This window comes from Furipterus horrens, unplaced genomic scaffold (genome assembly GCF_987537825.1).
Source record: "Furipterus horrens unplaced genomic scaffold, mFurHor1.1.pri manual_scaffold_9, whole genome shotgun sequence".
NCBI classification, from domain to species: Eukaryota; Metazoa; Chordata; class Mammalia; order Chiroptera; family Furipteridae; genus Furipterus; species Furipterus horrens.
In genome coordinates, this window is record NW_028327179.1 from 98,501,415 (window position 1) to 98,526,787 (window position 25,373).

Sequence of the window (25,373 nt, forward strand, 5' to 3'; positions counted from 1 at the left end):
TCTACAGTCGGGTGCTGAAATGTTAGACCTACCCAACGGGATGAGGAGAGGAGTCATTACTCTGAATGAGTCAGATAAAAAACGGTAGGAGGACCCATGAACAAAGTAGTCTTAGGAGAAATGGCAAAGTAAATCTGAGTTGCCCTTCTGACCCGCCGTCTGCAGTCTGTGCTGCTTCTTCTCTTGGTGGCCCCCTTCTCGGAGACCCCGCTGCAGAGAGCCGGAAGGCTCCAGCACCTTGGCATTCCCACCTTGGTCCTCCGACCAGCTGCATGGGTGTCATCGGGAGACCATTAGAAACACAGACTCTCAGACTCCATCCTAGATCCAGAAATTCAGAACCTTCCTTTTGACAAGATTTTAAAGTAGTGCCTGTGCTCCTCGGAGTTTGGGAGCCACTGCATTTGCAAACCAGTCGCTCAGGAGATTAGTCACAGCAAAGTTGTTCCAATAAGTACTCCGCTGTTTGTTGCTCTTGGTCATGTGTGAGCGTAGCTCTGACATGTGTGGGTTTTATATTGGGTTCTGTAGAACCAAGTGTAGCTTTAAAGACAGCAATAAGATTTAATTTGAATTTTATGTAAAACCATTTTTAACTCAAACAGTGGAGAGGAAAAAAAGTAAAGCGCCTTCAAAGTACTTTGAAGACTACTAATACATTCAGTTATGCAGTCAGAATAACACTGCTTTAGGTTTGAAATAAAAGTTCTTCCACTCTCCCCGTCTGATTAAGTAGCGTCCGCGGACCACAAAGTGAGCTGTGGCAAACAACTTCGGTACCATTTGCAGTTTCTTAGATCTGAATACTAGTTGCCTCAACGCTTTGCCGTTAAAATCACGTATGGACATAAAATACACTGAGCGAAATTAGCCTACGACTGTCGTTCAGAACCCTGAGTAGAATTGTTGCGTCCGTCCAAACCGTTGCCACACTGACCATAGTGAGTGATTCTGTTAAGTAGCTGTTAGACATTTGAACTCTACAAATGCAGCCTTTCTTGGTTTTATGTTTGAGACACAAGTAGATTTCACGGTTAAAAAATGCATCCTGATTCTAAAGCGTTTGAGGCAGCATTGGCATAACTGTACGGGTGATTCCCACTGACGCAGTCCCCGATAGCAGGGCGCACTGGGCCCAGAGCTCATTTGAGGCATCACGTGCTCCGAGGCCTTTGGTCACAGCACACGGACACCGGCCGTCCCCTGTGTGCTCCTGGGCCTGGTCAGGTCCGTCTCAAGCAGCAGCAGTAGAGGCATTTGGATTCCTCGTTATGAAAAGCAAACTTTCAAGCCAGGACATGCAGTGAAACAAAGGGTGTGTTTCCTGGGTCCTACTGAAATAAGTAGTTGGCTAACGTTATTGGTCTAGATTTAAGACTAACGTCGTCCATATAAAAATAGCCCATATTTCTTAGCAAAAAAGGTATTTCCTCCAAAAGTACTTCAGTTGCTTGGCTTAACTTTCTAGCCTTGAAGTCGTCTGCTTCTTCGTCATCCCATCAACAGGCGTTTACTGAGGGTGGGCCAGGCACCTGGCCAGGCCAAGAGTCATAAGATAAAAAGTCCTAGCTGCAACGTGTCACAATTTAGAAGAGATGTATGCTCAAGTGAATACTTACTAACATGGTGAGAATGCTGTATTCGACATAGGCAGACGGTCCCACAGGGGTACCGTAGAAGAAGTAAACAATTAGAAAGGGGGAAGCTAAGGTTAATCTGTATTTTATTTTGCTTGGTAACCGGTCCTAACATGTTTCCAATATATTAATTAAATATTAGGGTTTGAACCTCATTTGATGGTTCAACCTGAATTGGAAATAAAACATTTCTCACCATTAAAAATTAAAATGCCAGTAATCAGCCTATGAATCATGTTAGCTTTAAAAAATATAAATTATTAAAAATTTTTAAAATTAACTATTAACATCCCATTTAAATAACAGATCACTTTTAAAGAACTTCTATACTGAATTTTAGGGATCTCACTTGATAGGTATATGTTTCTCGTGTGGAAATACACAATAATCTTTTTTTTTTTTTTTCATCGAGATGTGGATTTTCTGCTCTGAACATTACTTAGAGCACATTTAGATTCCAACCTGGTTTTCCTTTGCAACTCGATACACCTCTATACTACTCCAACAAATTAATTTGTATAATGAGCTGATGCTAACGACTTCCATTGTTAGGCGGAGCTCATCTTCACCCCCAGCCCTTAGGAAGCGGATACACTACCCAAAGGCGTAGCTGTCCTGTGTTCCAAAATTATGTATCAAGGATCTTTTTCGCTTTATGTAATTTTGAGGTGTCGGCCCCCTTCCTTCCTCCCATGCGGTCATGGCCGTCAGGACTTCGGGATGTCAGTGCCTCCGGCTGAGCCCGCACCGTGGCACCTGCAGCTGGGGGAACGGACCCAAACAGCAGCCCAGCCCCCCCACCCCCCAGTGCTTTCTCGCTTCTGCAACATGTTACTCATAACTACTCGGGTATCCAAATTTCTGTAGCATTCCATAGCTCTGTGAGGAATCATAAAAGTCTGCCTGGGGTTGTGTTTTGCAGCGATCTTATCTTCTGCGTCCACCTGTGTTATAAGGCCCTTGGAGAAGGACCATGTTTGAGTCTCAAGAACACCATGCCCGGCACCACCACCGAGTGCCTGTTAAATGTGCAGGGCGGGTGGAAGGAGTGACAGCAGCCTAGGGTGGTATAAGTTGTTCCCTCTGTCCCCTGTCCATTACACGGTAGGACTCCCACTGCACAACAAGGTAGACGAAGTATTCTCTGCACAGCATGCTGCGACGCCTGAGAGATCCGTACGTCTGTGTACCTGAAGGTCGGTGGGTTGGACCTCGTGGAGGCGGCAGAACCAGGGAGGCAGAGGTGTCCTCCCCGGTAGTGGTGCCCATGATCCAGGCGACACCAGCTGTGATGTTGGCCCCAAAGACCCGTCTGACAGAGGGGCTGGAGGGTGGCAAGTAGGGGCTCCCAAGGAGATCTCTGTAGAAGGAACAAAAGCTTGTGATATAGCGCCCCTGCTGGACAGAAAGATGGGCCTCTCGTTGCCAATAGAGTGAGCTGTTAAACTCAGAGCAAGCCAAGCTTTGCCGGAACAAGAAGGCTGTTTGCTACTTCAAATGCGCCAGCAGAGGTACATCTAATCAAAATCACAACGATACGGTGTCACAAAATTTAAATGACAATTCTCCAGTAACCAGACTCAGAGTCGGGGAAGATTGGGATCTAAATGATAAATAATTCAAAATAGCTATTACGAAGAAATACGAGCTACAAAGAAAACCTCAAAAAGGCAATTCAGTGAACTGAAGAATGAAATGAGCAGAAGAGGTGCCTTACTGAAGAGATGGAAATTCTAAAAAAGAACTAAACAGAAACTTCTGGAATGGAGGAATTCAATCAATGAAATGAAGAATGCAGTAGGAAGCCTTGGCAATAGTGCTGGTCAGCTGGAGGAGGATAGGTGATCTGGAAGACGGGAATCGAGAAATGATTTCAGAGGAAGAGGAGAGAACTAAGATTTTTTTTTAATTAAAGGAAACCTATGAGATCTCTTAGACTCCTTTAGGAAAGCCAAAATAAGGATGAAGAATTCCAGAAGGCAGAGAGAAGAAGAGGGCCAGAAGGATTATTTAAGAAAGTAATAGCCCTGGCTGCTGTGGCTCAGTGGATTGAGCATTGGCGTGCGAGCCAAGTGTCGCTGGTTCGATTCCCAGTCAGGGCACATGACTAGGTTGCATGTCAGGTCCCCAGTTGGGGGCGCAAGTGAGAGGCAACCACACAGTGATGTTTCTCTCCCTTTCTTTCTTCTTTCCCCTCTCTCTAAAAATAAATAAATAAATAAACAAACATAAATTATTTTTTTAAAAAAAGAAAGAAAGAAATAGCTGAGAACTTCCAGAACCTGGGGGAAGTGCTAGGCATACAAGTCCATGAAGCTGTTATATCACTTTTCTATCTCCATGCAAAAAAGACCTTCTCCGAGATGGATTAAAACGAAGCTGTCAGAAGGTAATGATAAAGCAAGAGTCTTTAAGGCATTGAAGGAAAAAAAGAAACTGTTCTACAAAGGAGACCCCCTTAGATAACAAGCAAATTTCTTAGCGGGAGCTCTACAGGCACGGAGAGAGTGGAATGACATATTCAAAGTGTTGAAAGATCGAAATTGCCAGCCAAGAATACTCTGTCCAGCAAAGTTGTCCTTCAGGTATAAGGGCAAAACAGGGGTTTTTCCAGACAAACCAACATGGAACGAGTTCACCACCACTAGACCTGCATTACAAGAAATGTTGGAAGGGGCTCTCCTACTTGAAATAAAAAGATGAAAGTCCACAAAAGTTTGAGTACAGTGATAAAAAGATAGAACTAGAAAAACTGTAACTTTTAAAATAGGGTGTGAAATCATCAAATATAGCATAAAGTTTAAAGAAAATGCATAAAAACTACCGCAGTGACTAAAATTTGCTAATGAACTTGAAACAAGGGGAACATCTGTGACAATAATAATACTTAAAAAGGAGGAGGAAAATGACGGAATCTGAATAAGCAAGTGAAAATAAGTTGCTATCACCAGAAAATAGGACTATTTTATCATGAAACATTTTATATAAACCTCATGGTCACCACAAAACCAAAATCTAGAGAAAAGACGTGAAGCATAAAAAAGGATAGAAACAGAGAACATCATTATAGAAAAGTGCTAGCACAGGAAAAATAAACAATGGAGATACAAAACAAGCAGAAAACAAGAGAGAATATGGCAGCAGTAAGTCCTCATATATCAATAATGACTTCACTGGTGAGCTCTATCGAACGTGTACAGAAGAATCAATATGGTTCCCCTCCCGTTCTTTCAAAATATCAAGGAAGAGGGAGCACTTATGAGTTACAAAGTTAGCATTACCCTGATTCCAAAAATAGATAAGGATATCACAAGAAAAAATATATAGAAACTGTAGTAAACTATAGATCAATATCCCTGATGAATATTAATGCAAAAAAAATTCAACAAAATATTGACACACCAAAGTCAAGAACACATTGAAAGAATTACACCCCATGACCAAGAGATTTATTCCTGGGGTGCAAGAATGGTTTAACATATGCAAATCCATAAATCAGGAACTTAATTCATACAGATCAAAGACTTAAACATAAGGCCCGATACCATAAAACTCATAGAAGAAAATATAGAGAAGTAACTCATCAATATTGTCTTGACAAATTTTTTTTTTCTGGACATGGTCCCAAAGCACAAACAAGAAATGCAAAAGATGAACAAATGGGACTGCATCCAGCTCAGAAGGTTCTGCACAGCAAAAGGAATGATCAATGAAATGAAACAGCAACATACAGAATGGGAGAAAAATTTTGCATACTCTGTATCAGATAAGGAGATAATATCCAAAATATAAAAAGAACTAATACAACAACAAAATAATCCAATTAAAAGTGGGCAGAACTAAATAGACATTTTTCTCCAAAAAGGACCCCAAAGTGCCCAACAGGCCCATGAAAAGATGCTGAACATCATTAATCATCATAGAAAAGCTCATCAAAACCACAATGAGGTATCACCTCACACCTGTCAGAATGGCCGTCATTAAAAAAAAAAAAGAAAGAAAAGAAAAGAAACAATCAACAGATGCTGGCGAGGATGTGGTGAGAAGGGAACCTTTGTGCGGTATTGGTGGGGATGTAAATTAGTCCAACCACTAAGGAAAAAATATGGTTCCTCACAAATTAAAAATAGATCTACCACGCAATCCAGCAATGTCTCTCCCAGGTATACACCCAACGAAAACTGAGGCGGTGAACTCACAATACTCTGTACAGTTGATGGATCATGGAATTGTACACCCGAAGCCTATAGAATCTTATTAACCCATGTCATCTGAAGAAATTCAATAAAAAAGTAAAAAAATAAAGTTTCTTAGTGGGCCTAAATAAATACATAGCTGCAGAGTGAATGTCTGTCTCCTGTCGTGATACTCCAGCATCAGCCTTTGCGTGGGTCGTATTTTCCCCCATTCATACTCTTCCTCTAACCTCCTTCTCCTGTGATTCTGTCTACGCATGGAGGCTCAACCTAACCGCCCTGGGCTGTGCTTCCAATCTACATGGTAACTGCTCTGTGCACTCTGTCCCCGCATTATGCTGCTCCTCATTTCCACCTCCTTTTGGAAATTTTGTGTATCCGGCATGTGTACTTCCCTAGGCTGTAAGCTGTTGAAAGGCAGTGGATAGAAGCTTCTTCGTCTTTGGCGTCCCACAGCGCCGTGTGTTACAGCGAGTGCTTGGGGAATGTTTGTTGCGTGCCTGAAGGTTTGCAAAGAGTGGATGCTTCCTACGTTAGGGCCGGAGGTTCCATACCTAAGCGGGCTGTGCTCTCTGCCATTGTTTCAGGCATCGCTGATGGTAAATCAGGGAAGAACAGAGCGGGAGGATGCTGTCTCTGAGCCCCGTCCTGTCTTATTTTGCAGCAGGTAGTTCCCAGGGCTTTATTATAATTATAATTAAAGAGTCCGGTGCAGCGTGGCTCTCTGCCAGCTCATTGCCTATAACCCACTCTCGTAGATTCTGCTGTTTTATTCTGAGTGGACCTGTCCATTTTAAAGTTTTCTGTTCAAGTCCAGAAATGCTCTGTGAATGCTAATACCTAACAATGAATGAGCATCTTAACCAGGATTATAAAGAATCCGTTTGTGGGAAGGTTGGAGAGAGGAATTGACGGGAGGCCTAGGGAAGAGTTTGTGCTGTTAAAGGAGGAATATTCCTAAAAGCAATTTCAGCTTCACTATGGCGAGGGACCAGGCAAGCTATGAAATCGTGCCCTGAAAACTGTGGTCTAGATATTCATCGCTCCCATTCATTTACTGACCCCCTATTTCCTGCCTAGTGATTATCTAGTTTATAAACATTATCTCCAAACCTTCAAAACTGTTCATAAGAAGGGTATCATTGCTCCACTTTTCAAATGAAAACATTGTGATTCAGAAAGTTTAAATTACAAAGTCACAACGGCCCATCTAGGAAATAGAAAGACAAGGATTTGAACTCAAAACCTCCTTTTCCCCTGGGTTATGCATGCAGGTGTCTAGGTCGCCGGGCACAGGGGAAAGGGAAGGAAGACTTAGCAATCTGTTCTTATCCAGCTGGTATATTCTCATCGCTGTTGCCATGGCATTGTTTCCAAAACTCAGATTGCTGTGGAAAGCCCACTGTTACCCCTTTCTGACTTGGTATTGGCCTTGCTAAAGAATAGGACAGGAACCAAGATGGCTAATCTTTCATCTCTCCCCAGGAGGAAATTTAGCTAGCATCTTTGTTTTGGTGCAAAAGGAAAATAAAAAGAATCTGTGATATGCAAATGAATCTCCAAACTGTTTGTTAATTTCTACTGTTGACTCAAAAGTGGGAAATGCCAGGTAGGTCTGTGATACATCATCTTTTGTGCGCTTGGCACCTTCCATCATGAATCATATTAATCTGCTCAAACTAACAAGGATTAATTGTCTTTTTAAGGCAACCTGGCATTGAAATGATATATTGCCCGGGCAGCTTGGAATCTGGCCAGTCGTGAATCTCATTTTTTGTTGGTTTATTTCTGTTTGTCTCTTTCTCTGACAGATGTGTGCCCAATCACTGTGAGCACGGTGGGAAGTGCTCTCAGACATGGGACAGCTTCCGATGCACTTGCGAGGAGACGGGGTACAGCGGGGCCACCTGCCACAACTGTGAGTGCCAACTCCTCTCCCTCTGAACCTGTACTTGCCTGCAATTCCCAGGCCTTTAGCTGTGCTTTAAAACCCAGCAACCCACATAATCCCCGCACTAAATCACTCGATTCCGAAGGACAGGGATTTGTTGTTGTTTCTACAGAACAGTATTCTAGTTGTCAAAGTCTATTCTTTCATGCCTAATGATGCCAAAAAAAAAAACGGAACATTTCCAGTGTTCTGTAAACATGTAGCTGAAATTGGCATGCTGATCTTGGGTTTGAGTCAATGTGTCTAAACTCTGTCTGGGTAGATTGGAAAATTATATGAATGTGATGTCTCTGACTGGGTCCCCATTTATCAGTTCATCAGAGAGGCAGACGGCATCATCTGAACATCTAGCTTCTGGGAAATAGTCTCGTTCTTTGTCACAACTATTTGGCTGCAAATTTTTTTTCAGAAAAAGATGAGTTAGAAAGCAGAATGAAGTCCATTGAAGTAGTTCATCTGAAATAAAAACACAAGAAGACCAATTTTTTAAATATTAAGAATAAAAAGTAGCATGCAAGGATGAGCAGTAAAACACAGAAGGGCCTTGTTTTATATGACACCTTTACCCTGAAAAGGTAAATCAACTTAATGTTTTGTAATTCAAAGAACATTTTTTAAAGGACTATTAACTTTATAATTGTAACATTAACTTTCCAAAAATGCAATGCCGTTTACAATGCACTTTTGAAAACAGATTTGCCATGAAACATACGGTTGGAAAAAAGTCATCTGTGTGTGTGTGTGTGTGTGTGTGTGTGTGCGTGTGCGTGTGCGTGTGCGTGCGCATGTCTAGAGAGGAAGCGAGGAGAGAGAAAGAAATTCAGTCTCCTTCAATCTTCCCTCAATATCCTGAAAAACTGAAAATCTAATATCTAAACCCTCTGCCACAGACGGCTTTCTCTTCACTTTTAAGAAACAAAGACCAGAAAATACTATCAGAACAGAGTTCTGCGGACAGTAAAAATGCAAGGTACTTCTCTGAGCCTTTTCTATAATGATTTGTAGTCATTTTCAGTCAGAAATTGAGTTCAGAAATATTGGGAGATCTTAACTAAGAAAAAATACCCGTAATTTATTTTATTGTGCTTATGTATTTATTTTGGAAGATATTTAAAAACAGGAGACAAAAACTAAAAAAACTAACAATAATAGAAAGACATATAAAAGAATAAAAATGGACACTTAGTAATTTATCAACTACAAAGTATTTATATATCGGTATGTGAGAAAGTTATTTTAATGAATAAGGAACAACACTGATATTGATATTACTTAGACTAAAGGAGTTATAACTAAAATTGCCTTTCCAATCACATCAAATGTTAACTTTCAGCATCTAATACTCATTATATAATAAGTCTGAATTAGGTAACTTTGATAACGCTAAGTACTGTTACTGCACCGGGTTAGTTTAGGTAGAACTGTCCTGTAAATACTACCGGTAACTACCAGGGATTTTGCTCCTGGGTATGGGAATTCTAACTCAGGACAAACGACGAGAAATTGGTGGTGGTTCTCAGGGTTTCCTGTCTCAGTGACAGCTTTGATATTGAACTGAAAAGCAAATGATTATTTTTTTCCATTTTTTCTATTGTTCTGTTACAGTTGTCCCATTTTTCCCCCATCGCTCTTCCCCGCCCCCCCCCCACAGTCAGTCCCCTCCCCGTTGTCCGTGTCCCTGGGTCATTTATAGCAGTTCCTTGACTAGACCCTCCCCTCCTTTCCTCCCTTCTCCCCTCTCCCCTCCCCTCTGGTCACTGTCAGTCTGTGACTCGTTTCTGTGGCTCTGGTTCTATTTTGCTCGTTTGACTTGACAGCAAAGGAAAAATATTTTTTAAATATTCAACATTTTAAAAAAGTTTTAAATATGCCACTGGTTGAATAGTTGGGTTTTTTTTTTTTATAGGAATCACTCCAAGTATTAGAAACATACTAAGTACATTTAGGGTTGGCTCTAGCTCAAGCTCCAAATGCAAAAGAGAAAACTCATCTCCTCCTGGCTGTTGGTTCCCACCCGTTCCTTGGTCCATTTTTGCATCTGTACGAGCAGAATCTTCCATTTTAACAACGAAACCCTGATCCCTTGCTGTCTCCTCTCAATGTGGCCCAAATCTTGAAAATCCAGCTTGTGCCTAAGTAGAGCTTAGACGACCACAGTGCACAATTCAAGGAAGGGTCAAGTGCGCACTGTTTTGTTGTGACGAAAAACGCAGCTCACCGAAGGGTAAGGTCTCCTAATAAGCGGGAAGATTTGTTATATCTCTTAGCTACTCCCGCGGATTAGTTAGAAAAGGGGAGCCTCTGGCCCAGCTCCTAACAAGGTAAAACGATCCAACCGATGCCCTGCAGCTGGATGCAGAATGAAGGACTGCGCACGTTTTCGTGGCCGGGGCCTGCGGGAAGGCAGCGCTTGGTGCCGGCCGTGAGGGCCTCGCACCAGCGCCCTTACCCCCAGTCACCCGGCTCCTTGCGGACCTCCTGCCTCCTTCTGTGGACCAGGTGCCACCCGGGTCCCTGACGGCCCTGAGAGCCAAGGAGCTGCACTGCCGGCGGCTCGTGCTGTCACCCGGGGCTTTGAACCCTGTCAGTGTCATTAAAGATTTTACCTCGCTTTCTGCCGAGGACTAAGCACGCCTTCCGAAAAGAAGCTGACGCGGTAAAGAATGGCCAGGTCGAGCCTGAAGTTCAGTAGAACTAACGATTTAGCAGAGCTTCCCGCATCACGCTAAGCCACCATTTCGGCACATTTTCTACACCGCTCCAGGCTTGGTCAGGACGAGACCGCGCTTTCTCGGGTGACCTGTGACCATCCAGGCTAGAGGTTGTCATCCAGGGGGGACCCTAGAAGCCCCCTTTTGATAGGCCGCCCTGCCCGCGTTTGAACTTGGCTGTGCCCCTTACGTCTGGTACTCGTCACCGTGTGCAGCGAGCCTAGTAACAACACCCACACGGGGCCGCAGTGAGGATGAATGGGATCATTTACGGGGACTCTGGGGTCGTCGTCGGCAGCCGTCCGTCTCGAGAGACGATGGTGTAGCTTCTTAAGAGTCTATCTGCACCGCCGAGAATGGCTGTGCAGTCCGACTCGGGAGTGACACGGTATCTGTCTCCTCCCGTGTTGAATCGACATCTTGCGATGACGCTGGAGTGTCCTCTCCAGTGAAGCTGAAGCTACAGAGCCTGGGCAGGGTGATATGGAGGGTCTGCTGTTGCCCATGCAGCAGACCCCCCCTCTCTTCGCAGCTGAAGGGTCCAAGGGAAAGACGGAGTCAATACAGCTTGGCTTCAGGTGCGCCGCAGGAGTTGCCGGTGTTGACTACAATGTCAAACCGCCTTAGGGACTCCGGCTCCGGATTTTCTGTCGGGGTTTACTCCCTTAGCCTTTCCCCTGAAGAGGTATGCCGCAAGGCAGCGGAGGTTTTTTGGAGTCAGAGTTTTCCTTCTCTGATGTGCCCTGACTGGAAGATCGAACCAGCGACACTTAGCTCGCAGGCCGACGCTCAATCCACTGAGCCAAACCAGCCAGGACTCTGGGGCGCGCTCAGCATATGTGAGTCCCAACACCCGTTCGCCGCTTCATTCCCTTCGGAACAGCCATCCCCTCGCCCTGAACTTCTGCACCTACAACTGTCCACGTCACACCCTCTGTCACTCCCTGTCACCTGCCTGTCATTGCCTGCTGTCATTTCCGTGGCAGAGCTGGGCTTGACGGGCCCAACGGGCTCCCACGGTTCGGTCTGGTTTTTCCCAGAAGAACGGAAGAGAGTTGAGAAGTGATCTGTGTGTGTCCCAGACCCATATATATCCATCGGTCTGCGGGTTGGCCGACACACAGAGAGTTTATTTTCAAACACAGTCTATGTGATCAGGGATCGGTATTTACAGCTCTGGTTGGGACGCCGTCCTTTGGGCGAGGGCATCTTGCAGGAAAAGCCAACAGCCTCAGGAAATGGTCAGATCCCGGAAAGGAAAAGCCGGCCTCCATTCCAAAAACTAAGGCAGCCAGTTGAGGACAGAACGTAAACACGGTGAACTGCTGCCGTTTCATGGTTCTCCCTCTTCCTTAGGCAGACCTTCTGTTCTCCGTGAATTTCTGAGAGCTGACTAGCAGCGTATGGGGACGTAAAATCGCGACAAAGAGATGGAATGATCATGTCGAATGGTGGATCCGTCTCGTCACACTGGCTGGGCCCTGCCTCCCGCTGTGAGATGTGAAAGGACCCGTCTTTCTGGGGAGCAGAGTTCGGGGTCACAGCCAGTCCTTTCCATCCCGTGCCGCTCAGACTTCGCGCCTGGCCTCCAAGCCTGCGTACCAGACTCCCACTGCCCTTTAGGCTCTGCGATCAGCTCCTCGTTTTCACGTGTGCTCCTTATTCCTCATCATTGCAGCTCCCATTATCCTAAGTTAAATTTTAAAAGCTACCCCTTATCTCAAGTCTTGGCATGTATTTTTCTCATGCTGCTGGCGTGTATCTTTAAACTTATTCGTTCTTACGTATAATATTATTTACCCCTCAGGTGGAACTGCCCTAAATATCTCCTGAATGTCCTCAATAATATCAAAACTTTGGGCTCTCGTCACAAGTGCAGGAGGATATTTGATCGATCTAAGCTATGTTTAGGGCAGAACTTTATGAGAATTGTTAAATGCCAGGTCTTCATTCCAAGAGAAACCGTTTTCCCAGATATCTTGTTATTAAAGGAGAGACTCTCACGTTGCCCAGATATGTACACATGACTCTTCCCAGTGGTAATAAGAGGGCAGCTGAACAACCTACACACATCTGTTTCAAGTTTAAAACCGTGTGATTTCTGAATTCTGAAGCACTGAAGAGGAGCAGGTCCTGGTGGTGCCACACCAGTGCGGAACTAAAATGTCTACTCGCCGCTGTTGGAGGACAGATTGCAATTTAAAAGGAAACTATTCTACATGCTGTCGTCTGGAGCTATTACTCTGGGCCCATCAATTTGTAAACCATAAATCGCACAGCATCGTACTTATGACTGCACCCAGGAAACGTGAGTGGATTTCAGTAGTTCACACCGTGTTATTTATAATCCATTATACTCATAAGTAATTTGACTCAGAGCATAATTTTAGCCAGAGATTAATCCTACCTGCTTGCAGTCACACCGACCCAGGGCACCAAACAGCTAGATTTATCGGCATGAGGATGTGTGGTGCCTCCATCCCAGGGAACGGCCACAGGCTTAGGCATCGATGAAGATAACCTGGAATTTGAGTACTGTTACCTGCCCTTCCCTCCCCAAAATGCGGTCATTGAATGGAATCATGTCCTTATGGAATTGGACTCCATCCCTCAGCTGTAGATTCAGCTGGCTTCGAAGGCCGCACTCAGCATGGCTATGTCTCGGACCCGGGCTCCTGTTATATAGTTCTCCCCTTCCTTCCCTCCAGTCCTGTTGGCCTCCTTTCAGTGTTTCATGTGTCCCCTGTCCCCTCGCTGCCCCCTCTCCCTGCCGCTGCCATGAGCACAGGACTTTTGCACATGCCTCCTCTCTGCTTTATCTGCTGGATTCCTACTCATCCCCCAGCTCAGCAGTCACCTCCCTGAGAAGCTTTCCGCAACCCTGTGATCGGGTCAGATCCTCTTACTCTAAACTGGGGTTTCTTCCTCTTAGCACTAAAGATGGTTATGACTTTGCATTTACTACTTGTGATTTTTTAAATCACGTAACTTCACCCTCCACTGGACTATCCTATCGGAGAGGACAGTGCCAGGTCCTGTCCCCCACTTTATCCCCAGAGCCCCCCAGCATATAGTATGTGCTCAGTGAAGAGGCACAGAATGAATGGCTAAGAATACACAGCATCTACAGCTTTATTAAAAACCAGTGTCATTTATACAAGTTATTGTAGTTAATGGCGTTATGAGGGAAGAGTGAAGCTAAAGAAGAAAACAAAAAATGGTGGTAGAGAATCAAAACTGGATTAATGGACGGCAGATAGGGTAGTGATAGTAACAGCAGAAACAACCGTATGAGGTGTAACGTTGTAAGACATCATTTGGAGGGACTCGGGATAGAGGTAACCAGACCCACACATTTCAGATAATCTTGGAGGAAAACACTGTGCCCCTTTAAGACGCCATTCATTAAAATAACCTGTGGGAATATAGAATAACAGCGGCAAAGTAGATTGCAACAAAAAATTACATCTTGGTCAGTAGAGTACAGTCAGCCACTGTGCTGGCTGATTCTGTGAGCTATTCTGAAACAGATATATATAGGTTTACGTATTAACTGTCTTGTGAATGACCAAAAAAAAAGTTTACTTTAAACTTGATGCATTGAATACGATGGATATAATACTTGTGTTTATCATGTAATGTCATGCATATTCTTGCGATAGGAAAATTATGGAGAGGGGAAAGAACTCAGGGCTTGAAATGAGATGCTCTGATGTCACATCCTCCTGGCCTCAGACCAGACGGCCAGCCTTATTTCTCTATCAGCTGAGCTTTCCTACTTGTAGAATAATCACTCTCCCCTGCACCATAAATCTTCTGTTATCCTCAACCCCTCTGAACGCACTGGTGTGAATTTCCCTTACCCGTAGAGAGGGCTGTCAGCTCTCCCAGTGCCTGGTGCAGCCCGGTGACAGCCAGAAATGAGAAGTACTGGGTTTGAGCCCCCTCCTGCCCGCCTTCACTCCCCACCCCCATCTCTGTGCTATATTGGCTTTGAGTTTGGGACAGTCACTTAACCTCTGAACGTAAGTTTCCTCTGGGGCAGTCCATGAAATGTTGTTTCTTAAAGTGCTTTACAAATTTGACAACATCCTGTATCATTTTGTAACTTTCATGGTGCCCCGAAGTCTTTAATAACAGCCGGGGAAATTGTGGTCTGATTATAAGCAGCTTAAAGATACTGAGCACGGAAATCGTTGATGCTCATGCAAAAGATCAGAGGGCTCCTCAGTCCTTAAGCCAATGCTCTGTGAAAAGATAAAAGGCTTCATTAGCAAATAGAACGGCGAGGCGGGCTGATGGGTGCACCAGGTGGGTCTGCGCTTTCTAATCTAGACGTGGCATTAAGTGGCCAGACTGCGCTTCTTGTTATCTAGTGAGCAATGACTGAATTCTTTTCAGTGTCCCTCCCTCTGGTCTTGCCATTCTGTTCTTACGTCAAGGCCTACTTCAGATGCTCGTGCGTCCTTGTCATTAAAGAGCGGCTCTGGGACAGTGTTTATGTGCCTACCATCACCTGTCTATGTTTGATCCATTCAGCAATATTCTGCAGCTGGGATACGGGCTGCTTTGTGGGAAAAGGGCAGGGGCAGCGAGGGGTCCTGTGGAATAGCTCCCTCCAAAGATGGCACTTCGTGCACAGCCGTATCAGCTTAATTCCTCTTCAGAGCTCTGGTTCGTCGGGATTGTGGACTGAGGATAAACTGTAACACGCGCTTACCTTCCGTAGTCTAGGTTGATACTTTTCATGCTTACAAATATTGATCAATGTAATTATATGGAAAAATCACGTCAGAAATTCTTTGAAATTCTAAGCAATTGTTTCATGTTTTCAGATTCTGTTGTCAGATTGTTTATTTCTGGAATTTTCTTCCAGTCAGATAGACAGGGACGAACCAGAGAGGGGAGGAGGCAGTGTCCGCGTGGTGGGGGGTGGCCGGGGGCCTGGTTTGCAACAGAATGTGTACAATTCACACGGAAATACAGAAGGGAGCCATCTTCCTTATGAAGTGGACAAGGCAGTTAGAAAAGGAGCAGGATAGTCAGGACGCACTAATGCATCAGTAGGAAGCAATGTTTTTGTGCCAAAGCCATGGAAAGACCAGTGTGGTCAACATGAGAGAGAGAACAGCATGAACCAGGAAGGCTGGCGAAGGGTTCGTGTCTGGCTGGTAGTTCAGACTGGGACTAACGGGAAGCAGTGTGGTAGGCAGGCCATCAGAAGTCCAAGGGCAGAAATCAGCTTAGACGGTTGTGTTTGTTCTAGACGGCGCATGTCACCAAAAGCAGGCATTTCCCATGACGAGTGCAGCATTTCCCAAGGATGTTTTGCTGGTAATTCACTTTGTGGGTGTTCTCACAGCTGACTGCTTTAAATTTTAGTAAAATATCTTATTAGAAAATCTTTTAAGTTCGCCAGCTAAGTGAAATCCTATAAGTGCAAGTGGATTTGACTGAAAAATATGGTCTTATTTTCAAGTAAAATGAGAAAAGTATTCAATGGCTTTTAGTTCCTGGCTTTCATCATATAACTTTGTCCCACGGCTGCCATGGTGGTTCCTGCCCGCAAAACATGCCCACTCGACTCTCAAAAGGCCTTGCCTGCCATCACAGATGCCGGCACCAAGTGCCAGGCAGCATTGCCACGTGCAGAATTGCTGTCACTGCTCATTAGCAGACATCAGAATGGCCCAGGAATACTCTGTGCCATCATCTAAGCCCATCGAGACATCAATTACACATGTCTAGCTCACCAAGTCACGTGACCAACTCTTCTGTGCTGGATGAGGCCAAGTGGGGCCATCTGATTAGACTGGAAAAAGAAACACCGGTAAGAGTTTGGCTGTGGAAAGAGAAATCCTCTCCATCCATGCATCCAGCAGTGGGATTCAGACCTGTAGAAAGCCCTAGGTCTGTCTTCTACCACATGGCTGTCTGTCACTGAGGTGCCCCCTTAGAGAACATTCAAGTGTCCAATATAAAGCATATTGCCACTCAGACAAGTTGATGATTTTATACTAATTTAATAATTGATCCTAGCCTATTAAGGCTCCCTCATGGTTCCGGTGGCATTAGGGAGAGACTTTCTGAAGTACTCAAACCCACATTTTGTGGGGTCAGGTGGCTTATTCTTAAAGTCGCCAAACTACCTAAAGTTCGGTGAATGGAACAATTCCGTGTCCAAAAAGAATTCTTTCTTTTCCCCACCTCATATAATTCTTTAAATCAAGCGGACTTAGGCTACGCGAGAGAGCAGAAAGCACCCTGTCCTTCAGAGGGAAGAGATGGTCAGGAATGAAGACGGCCTTGCCCCCTTGCCTTTCTGGGAGAGGAGTCTTGGATCTGAACACTAGATGCTCTTGTGGAAGGCGGGTGGGAACTGCGGGCAGCATTGCGTGCTTCCTGCTTAGTAGTGGGAGCGTCTCCAGCTCTGTGACCGTGGCCCCTACAGGGGAGTCCGTGACGGGCGACGGAAGTGCCGTGATTTCAGAAGGGGTCCTCCTTCTCCTCTCACGGATGCTGCGTCCCGCGCGTAGGATGCCCTTTCCACCAGCGGCAGGTGAAATGGAGCCTCAGCCCCGCCTCGCCCTTCGGCCTCCACGACCTGGCCCCAGCTCCACCGCATGGAGGCCGTTCTCACTGAGCTAGTTTGGGGGGCCAGCGCGTATCTTAGAAATAAAAAAAAGCAAGAGTGCAGGATGAATCCTAGGTCAGAGATGATACAGAAGGCACGTGTATGGACAAGCATGGGAATTGCTTCTAGTAATTACGCAAGAAAGTTTATTAAGAGAAAACATTCCCCACACCCTTTACACATACAGATTCAATGCGGAAAGACCTAACACATAGTAAAAGCGTATTAGTTTAAAGACCAAGTAATTTATTTACCACATGAAAAATTCTATGGACGTTTAATTCGGATTTGAGTTTGCCTTCAAAACGGTACTTCTTTTTCCCACTCCTCATCCCCTTGCTAACCACGTGCCACTGTCTTCAGATGAGATAAATGAATATCAGACCCTAAATTCTGCTCCATGTGGTTCTCAGCCCTGGCATGGGTTCCCTTTGACGCTTGATTAACGTCAGTTTCGCATGTGGCAATCACAAAAACCCATTTAATCTGCACGAGCTGTGATTTTCATGCTGGGATCATTTAGATTCCAACAGGCTCTCTATTGATTAGCTTAAGAGAACGGTTTCCATTGTACTTTTTAAATGAGGATGCCCAGCAGAAAGTTATTCTTGAATCTCAGGGAACTTTTTGTTTCTTCAAAAGTGCAACAAATAGAACTTTGATGGTTGGAGAAATGGGCTTCCTGTCCATAGACTTGAAAAAAAAGAGACTAAATATATGACGTTTAGGAGGAAGAGTTTAGTAGATATTTTAAAAAACTTATAGATGTAATAGCATCTTAAGATTAGAGACTATGCCTAAAAAATAAAGGGGAGCCCTGAGAAGCGGCCTTCTTGTGGTCTTCTTGCCAGGAGGTCTGCGACCACCCCAATTTTCTGAACTGTGTCCCAGTTCCCTCCCCCAGTGTGTGGCCACCTGCTCTCAAAGCAGGAGGACTTTGGCAGGGACACTGGGGGGAGAGAAAATGGAGAGGCCTTGGGAGAGCAGGTGGGAAGAGAAGGCAGGGTATTTTAACCTTTGAACTGCATGGCTAATCGCACTTGACCCTGTACTCCCTCGCCTTCTACAGAGTGACCTGTGGGAGAGAGAGGGCTTGTGCGTATTTCAAGCAGCCCTACGGATCATGGGAACGCGGCGTAAAAGATACAGGAATGTATTTATCTTTAAGCTTAGTGTGTCTTAGATTTACGTATATACTTAAGGCCAGAAAGCATTCTCAGATGAAGTCAAAAGAATAGCCTTTCTTTTCTTAGCCAGAATCAGAGCAAGATTTCAAAACAACAGCACAGGGCAGAAAGCAGGAGTCCCGGGCACGATGCCTCTTTTGGAGTAGTTTGTGGATAAAACCGAGCACGTGGATTAAGGGCTCTCTGCTCCATCACTGGCCCTGACTCTTCTCTCCCTTATGAAGAAGGGTGTCCCATTCCTAAGAAATAATGAGATATTACAAATCAGTTACCAAAACTCATCAAACAGAAAAGCACAGAAGTCGTCCCATTGAACACACTAATGCAGAAGTAACCAGTCAGGTTTCATGCAATCACTTGCGATCCCTTATACTGGAGAGATTGCAAATAGGCATCGGATCAGGTACCGCACGCTTGCGGCGGCCACTTCCCGCGAGCCTTCCTCTGGGACCGGCCGTCTCCTCACCCTGGAAAAGACTGAGGACTCACTGTATGTCCTTTAGGACGCTGACTGTGGCTTGGTCACCTCTGGAAACAGGTGCCAGCTCATTGCTGAGCGCCTGGTAAGCATTCATGAATTTTCAGCAACTGACCTGGACTTGTACCTCTATGCATGCATGTACACACACACACACACACACACACATACATGTGCGCACATGTATATTCTACCTCTCTAACAACTGTGCACACAGACATGGCCACCAGGCCCTGAACATACAAAGCCTTCTGTCTGCAGGAGGAAAGATCTCGCTGTAGGGCAGCGTCTTACAGTAAAATCCCTTTTGTTTCTCTGTAAGAGAATCTCTTCCCTTTCATTTCATAACATCCCTGACAATTGGTCCATAATAATATTTCTGTGCCAGATTATGTTTTACCAAAAATAGTATGAAAAAGAAAGACGCTTCCATGGGAACAGAACGGAGCCCCACTTAAATCTTGGGGTGAACCAAGAGGAAAAAGCTTTAGTTGACTCAGAGCCAGAGAAGTATCCATGAACAGTTGAAGGAGAGGAACTCTCTGTTCTTTTTTTAATAAATGACTTCAAGAGATGGGATGCTATGTGTATCAGCTTCCTGGGGTCACCTTAGCCAATGACCAGAAACTTGATGGCCTGATGTGTTAGAAAGTTATTGCATCACTGTTTTGGAGGCCAAAGTTCAAAATCAAGGTGTTGGTGGGTAGTGCTCCCTTGGGAGCCTCCAGAGAAGAATCCTCCATTGCTTCTTCCTTGTCCCTGGCTGTGGCAAGGAACTTTGGCATTGCCTGGCCTTTAGTCTTCACCCTCCAACCTCTGCCTCTGTCTTCACTGGCCTTCCTCCTTGTGTGTCTCTGAGTCTGTGTGTCCGAATCTCCCTCCCATTTCTCATACACACACACTGGTCAGTGGGTTTAGGGACCACACTAACTACATCTGCAAAGATCCTGTTTCCAAATCCAGTCACAGTCTGGGTTCTTAGTGGACATGTTTTTCCAGGGCACTGCTTACCCCACTGCCCTGCGCACAGTCAGTCCATCCTTAAACAATTATGTCTATCCTTATACATAGTTCCACACATCCCCCCCACACTCTCCTCTCCCTCCTCACTGCTGCCTACGTCAGCCCCCCAGTCCATTCCAGAATGTTCCTCTCCTCGGTTATACCACATTTGAATGTAATGCTCTGTAGGGTCTGGCTCCCAACGTCTTCCTAGTCAGTGACATTTCCTCTCATCGCTCAAGCTTAACGTGATTCATATTCTTGCCTGATTTCCATAGCAATGAGTACCTGTATGATTTCTCTGGGTGTTTATATACTTACTTTTTCCCCAAATGCTTTGTTCCCAATTTTTTCCTCTTAATGTCAGTTGTGTGGGCATAGGCTAGCTATTCTCATTTGCTTTTTGTTTTGCTTTGTTTACAAAACCTAGTAGTCAGTATTTGTTTAAATTTGTCATTTTGAACATGCAGTGTAGGTAGGAAGAGCATGAATGTCACTCATCAGAGAGACAGAAGTATGTAAAACAGTCAGCTTCACCTTTACAATCTCATGGAGCCGTCCCAGTGGCATCTGAGGAAGATATGATTCCATTTTACAGACTGAAAAGCCAATGTCCACAGTCCACGGCAGAGTCGATCTTGTGCAGCGAGGATTCTGCTACACCGCAAACCTCTGGAACGCGGAGACCAGTTGGAGACACGGTCTCAAGAGGTCGCCTCGAGACTGGAAGACATGGTAGAGGAACCACGTGCCGGTTCCTCACACGGGCCTCCACGGACGTCACAGCTTGCACACAGCAGCTGTGGGAGCAAGCGAGGGAGCCTCTCAGGGAAACGGGGGTGCTCACCTCCGTGTGCCACATGTAGGCCTCCAAGGGGTCATTACAATCACCCCATTTTGTAGAGACGATATAAAATCATTCCAAAGCATTTGGGATCCTCAAAGAAAGACTGTATTTAAATTATTTTACACCATGTAGTGTGTATTTATGATGTATTTACATTATTATAATGTATGCCTATGGTACATGCAGATATAATAGGGAAACTGTCACCTTATGAATCAGAACAGCCCGTTGCCAAGGCATTTTTGGTTCGTGGGAGCCTGTCCTTTGCCCCCCCAGCCATTTTGGATCTGATTAAATATGCACACGTGCACACATGCACGCATACAGTGATGCAAACCCCAGCAAGTGTCGGAGGTTGGCTTTTCGCAGGCTATTTTGACTTGACTGCTCATTCAGGAAATACTAATGTGGTATGCCTCCCCATGCGTCCTTTCCTCCTCTCTCTCTGTACAGGATGGAGACCCAAGTGCTGCACAGCTCACCGGGGGCTCCGCGCTCAGCAACCTTCCCCCAGCACGCTCCTGACATTATGAATGGCCCAGATGTACCAACCCAGAATAAAGCAGAATTAAAATCCAAAGTTAATTTCAAGCTCCATTAGAAATTAAAGGTGTCAGGAAAGAAATCAATATTTGCTCGGTGCAAAATGACTACATTCAAAGCAATTAATTCTCTTACTTTGTAACTTCTAAAAACTATAAAGGACCTTCAAACTATGAAATGTTGCCGCACTCACACATAGACGCGGTGTGTGAAGAAAAATAATGAGAATGGTTTCCAGAAGCAACGTGCAAAAATCTATTTCCTTTTGCTGTGTAGCCACACCATGTGGTATCCACACTGCAATGAGTGTCTTAAAATAGAGCCAATTATCCTGTAAAATCTGTGGCTGTTTCCAGCAGTAATCAACACTCAGTTGTGACTCTAGGAGGATTCAAGGGACGAAGACAAGCCACACCGCCAAGAGATTTATTTAAATGAAACCAATGTATCCATTTTTTCAATGTTACTGTCTTTTCCAGCTTTTTTTTTTTTTTAATCTAATGCTGTAGATTACCAAGCAAATGCCCCCAAAACACTGCAGTTGCAACTCTAGGCCGAGTATTTCGCAACCTGTGGAGCTGCAGGTCATAAAAGACGTAAAACACGCAGTGGAAGCTTTTTCCTGTGGAAATCGCTGCCACTTTCTCCCCATCCTGCCTTCTCGGGAAAGTCTGAGCTAACAAATGGAACTTCTGCAGGTCCAGAGAGATCAGAGTCCAATGAAGCTGGATCCGACATGGTAACAAGACACTTGTTCCTTCCCTGTTGTCCAGGAGAAGCTTCCTGAGAACCAACACAAGGCTCACTTGCTCAGCAGACCAGGGGGGAGCAATTATAAAAGGTAACGTGGAACTACACCGGTTCTCAGCCAAGGAACTGCCATGAGCCTTCTGGTCAAAGCATCCTCTCTTTGTAATAAAAACAGTCCACGCGAGGAAGGCCTAACAGTGACAGAAGGAGACACAGTCAGGCACTGGGGTCGTTCTAAGACTTCCCAGCCCGAGAGAGAAGAGCAAAAGCCTCACGCCCTTCACGTCTCTAAATATTACCACCTTCTTCCAGTGGTTAATATTCAACTCCTTGGCCTTTCAAAAAGGCATCTTTTAAAATTCTATGAGATGTTATTTCCTTAAAGGTGGGACTCGTCTGACCGGTTGATGCTGAGTTGGACTTTGGGAGAGGAACAGCCGCCCCCAGCACCCCACCCCCTCGGTTCTCGCTCCGCAGAGCCCTGCACTGGCTCTCTCAGATGCAAACGGGTCAGGCCACATCGGCATCCGACTCTCTGAACCTCCTCTTGGCGGTTCAACTTTTCCTTCCTTCCTGCGACATTTTAAAAAGAGAGCGGATGCCAGAGTAAGACAGGGTGGGAGTCTAGCCCAACTCTCTCGTTTCCCGTCTTTGTGGTTCAAGGCGGTAGCTTAACCTTCCTGGCCTCCCTTCCCACTTCCTGAATTACAGAAGTCATAATGCCTGGTAAGAGGTTTGTCTTGTTGTTTGATTTTAATAAGAACTTAAAGCGTACGTGGAGCGGATGCTCATGACCAGGCGTCGTGTGAGTCCTCCAAGTAGCATGGGCGCCAGGGCCCACACGTTCCCGCTCAGGAGAGCCTTTGGGTGTCCTGCACTGATTAGCACTTGTGGGTGCACACAAGTCAGGTGAGCAAAAGGGAGTAAGGGATGTCAGAAAGTTAAAAGCGGGGGCTTGGGGAGCGTAGCAGTGAGCGGTGGCACGTGTGTGAAAACTATGAATCGCTCTCCCCGTTTCTCAGAAATGCAGCCAGGTCGTCTTCAGAGTCGTCCTTCCTTGCTGTCCCCGTCCAAAGCCAGGCGACCCTCACCACGGTCCCCATCATCCCAGCTTCACCGAACCTGCCCCCCTCGGTGGCCTCCGCGTTGGCAAGTTGGGGCGAACTCATACAAACGGGGAATCTCCATTTTTCTGTGCTTCCGTCTCCCGGTAGCTGTTCCCTTTGTTTCCTGGGTCTCCACAGGCTCCTCGTTTTGCTTCAGTTGGATTGAAGCCAGGTTTTCGGTCACAGTCCAGGGCTTATGAAAAGACGTTGCTCCCAGCCTGTTGCCCGGCCACCTTTCTCACCCGCCCACTCCCCACTACGGGCCCTAACAGTGGAGGCGCTTTTCCCTGGGTTGCTAGCCCAGAACGTTCTGCTAGATCCATTGAACTGCCCGGTGGACAGTGGCCGGCACACTTTGTGAACATCTCAGTGAGATCCTACACGTTATGTCTCTATAACAAACTCAGCGCTTTGAAAATCAGCTGATCCTTCCCCTCACTCCACCCACAACTGCTTTCCTCCTGTGTTACTTGCCAAGGAAAGTGGTCCATGACCAACCCGGTCACTGAAGCCAGTAAGCCCATCTCGTCGGTCACCAAGTTCAGCCTAGTGTGTCTGGAATGTCATTCATATCCCACCTTCCCTTCCAGGGCTCCACCTCTGCTCTGGCTCTCCCCACTTCTGAGTCGCTGTGGGGACGGCCCAGCCCTGATTCAAGGGCCTTTAGTCGGTCCTTCATACATCTACTAGACTGAAATTTCAAAACGGAGAGTCTGGGGCCATCGCGTCTGAGGTTAAAGTCCTTTCACAAATCTCTAAAGTTGCCATAAAAAATTTAAATGACTTAACGTGCCCAAATGTTCCATGATCTACATCCTGTGTGTCTCCCTGTATTTTCGCTGACACCCCTGTCCCTTCTCCAGGCACTTGGAGCGTGTTAGCACGTTTTATACAAACCTTGCACAGAACACAATTGCTCCTCTTCCCCTTCCGGTTAACTGACTCTGCCATGGTCTTTGGTATTCAACCTAAGTCTCATTTATTTCAGGGAACACTCTGTCATCCCAGATCTGATTTGGGGCCCCACCCTCGGTGCCCCCACAGCCCGCTGTACAGACCCAGTCAACGAAACAGAAACACAAGTAACCAGATATTTGCTTCTTGAGATCAGAAATGCCTTGTTTGACTTCTCCTACCAAGTCACAACAGGACTGATGTGGTAGGCACTCAACAAACGCTTGTTACAGAAAGAAATGAGCTTCTGCGTCCACCAGCCAGACACTCCCCAGCCTGCTTCCTGTAGGATTTCTGTGTGAAGGAGGGCAGCTGAGTTTGCTCTAAACTCTGCTTCTTCTCTTTCCTAGTCCCCTTCAGTGTGACCCTCCCTCTCTGATCTGTATCAAGTAAGGGAAGGTCAGGTATCAGCTCCTTGTTTGGAAATTCTTTGACCAGAGGGGGTTCACTGGCTGTCATTTTGCGCGCAGGCGTGTTTCTGCTATAAAGGGAGAGACTGGATTCCCAGTGAAGGAGCTTTCGGGGCAGAAGAGCCTCACTGGCCCTTGCTGTCTCACTCGTGACGTTAACCTGTAACAGAAGGGATAATCCATTCGTGGAGCCTGGAGTATGGTCAGGGGTTCACTCTCCAGGTTGGTTCACCTGGCAGTACATCCCTAGGTGCTTCCGGGAACCGAGAGGAAGAAGTGTTTGAGCTTCTTCAGCCACTGAACTTCGGGACCACCAGTCAGTCCATCAGTTCTATGTGTGTCTGGTTTTTGGTTTGTCTTATTTTCCCTAAACCAGCGGTACTGAAATTTTGGTTTATTTCAGAAACATCAGAGAAAATCTCTAAAGAACAGATTCTAGGCACCATCCTAAGGCTTTCTGATTCCTACAGTCTGTAACAGGCTCAGGAAATCTGCATTTTAATGAGTTTACTAGAAGATTCTAACGCAGGTGACACATACCGGTTTGTGTACACAATACTTCCCTTCTGTTCTCCGCATCCGACCAGAAGACAGAGCCTCTCTGGAGTTCCACTTATTCCAGCTTTCCTTCCCTAGGTAGGCTTCAAGTTCACCTTACTCTTAGGGCTGAAACTCACCAACTGGTGTCCTTTTAAAGAGTGAATTTACTGTCTCTCTTACCTGAGCCTTGCAATATCATTTCAGTTCTTAGCCACAGGGACTCTCCATTGTCTTGTGGTCAGGAATGTCAGTCACCTCGTCTTTATCAGGACGCAGGGCACGGTCAGGAAGGAAGCAGGCCACGCGGAATATGCTGTCAGGGGACTTCAGGAGGAAAGGGAGTCTCCTGGGGCCTTCCCACGCCAGCCACAGGGACGGTGGACAGGAGAGAAATTGGGGAGCTTATGTTAGGTAACACTCCTTCCAG

General features: G+C 45.7%; 1 protein-coding gene across 1 annotated transcript in view; it reads left to right on the plus strand.

The window, feature by feature from the left end:
* CNTNAP2 (contactin associated protein 2) overlaps positions 1 to 25,373 on the plus strand; it is a 1,071,500-nt gene that overhangs the window by 456,344 nt on the left and 589,783 nt on the right. Inside the window, exon 10 of the mRNA XM_090286919.1 lies at positions 7,645 to 7,751. Within this exon, the coding sequence (XP_090143045.1) occupies positions 7,645 to 7,751 (107 nt within the window). The remainder of the gene's footprint in view (positions 1 to 7,644; positions 7,752 to 25,373) is intronic.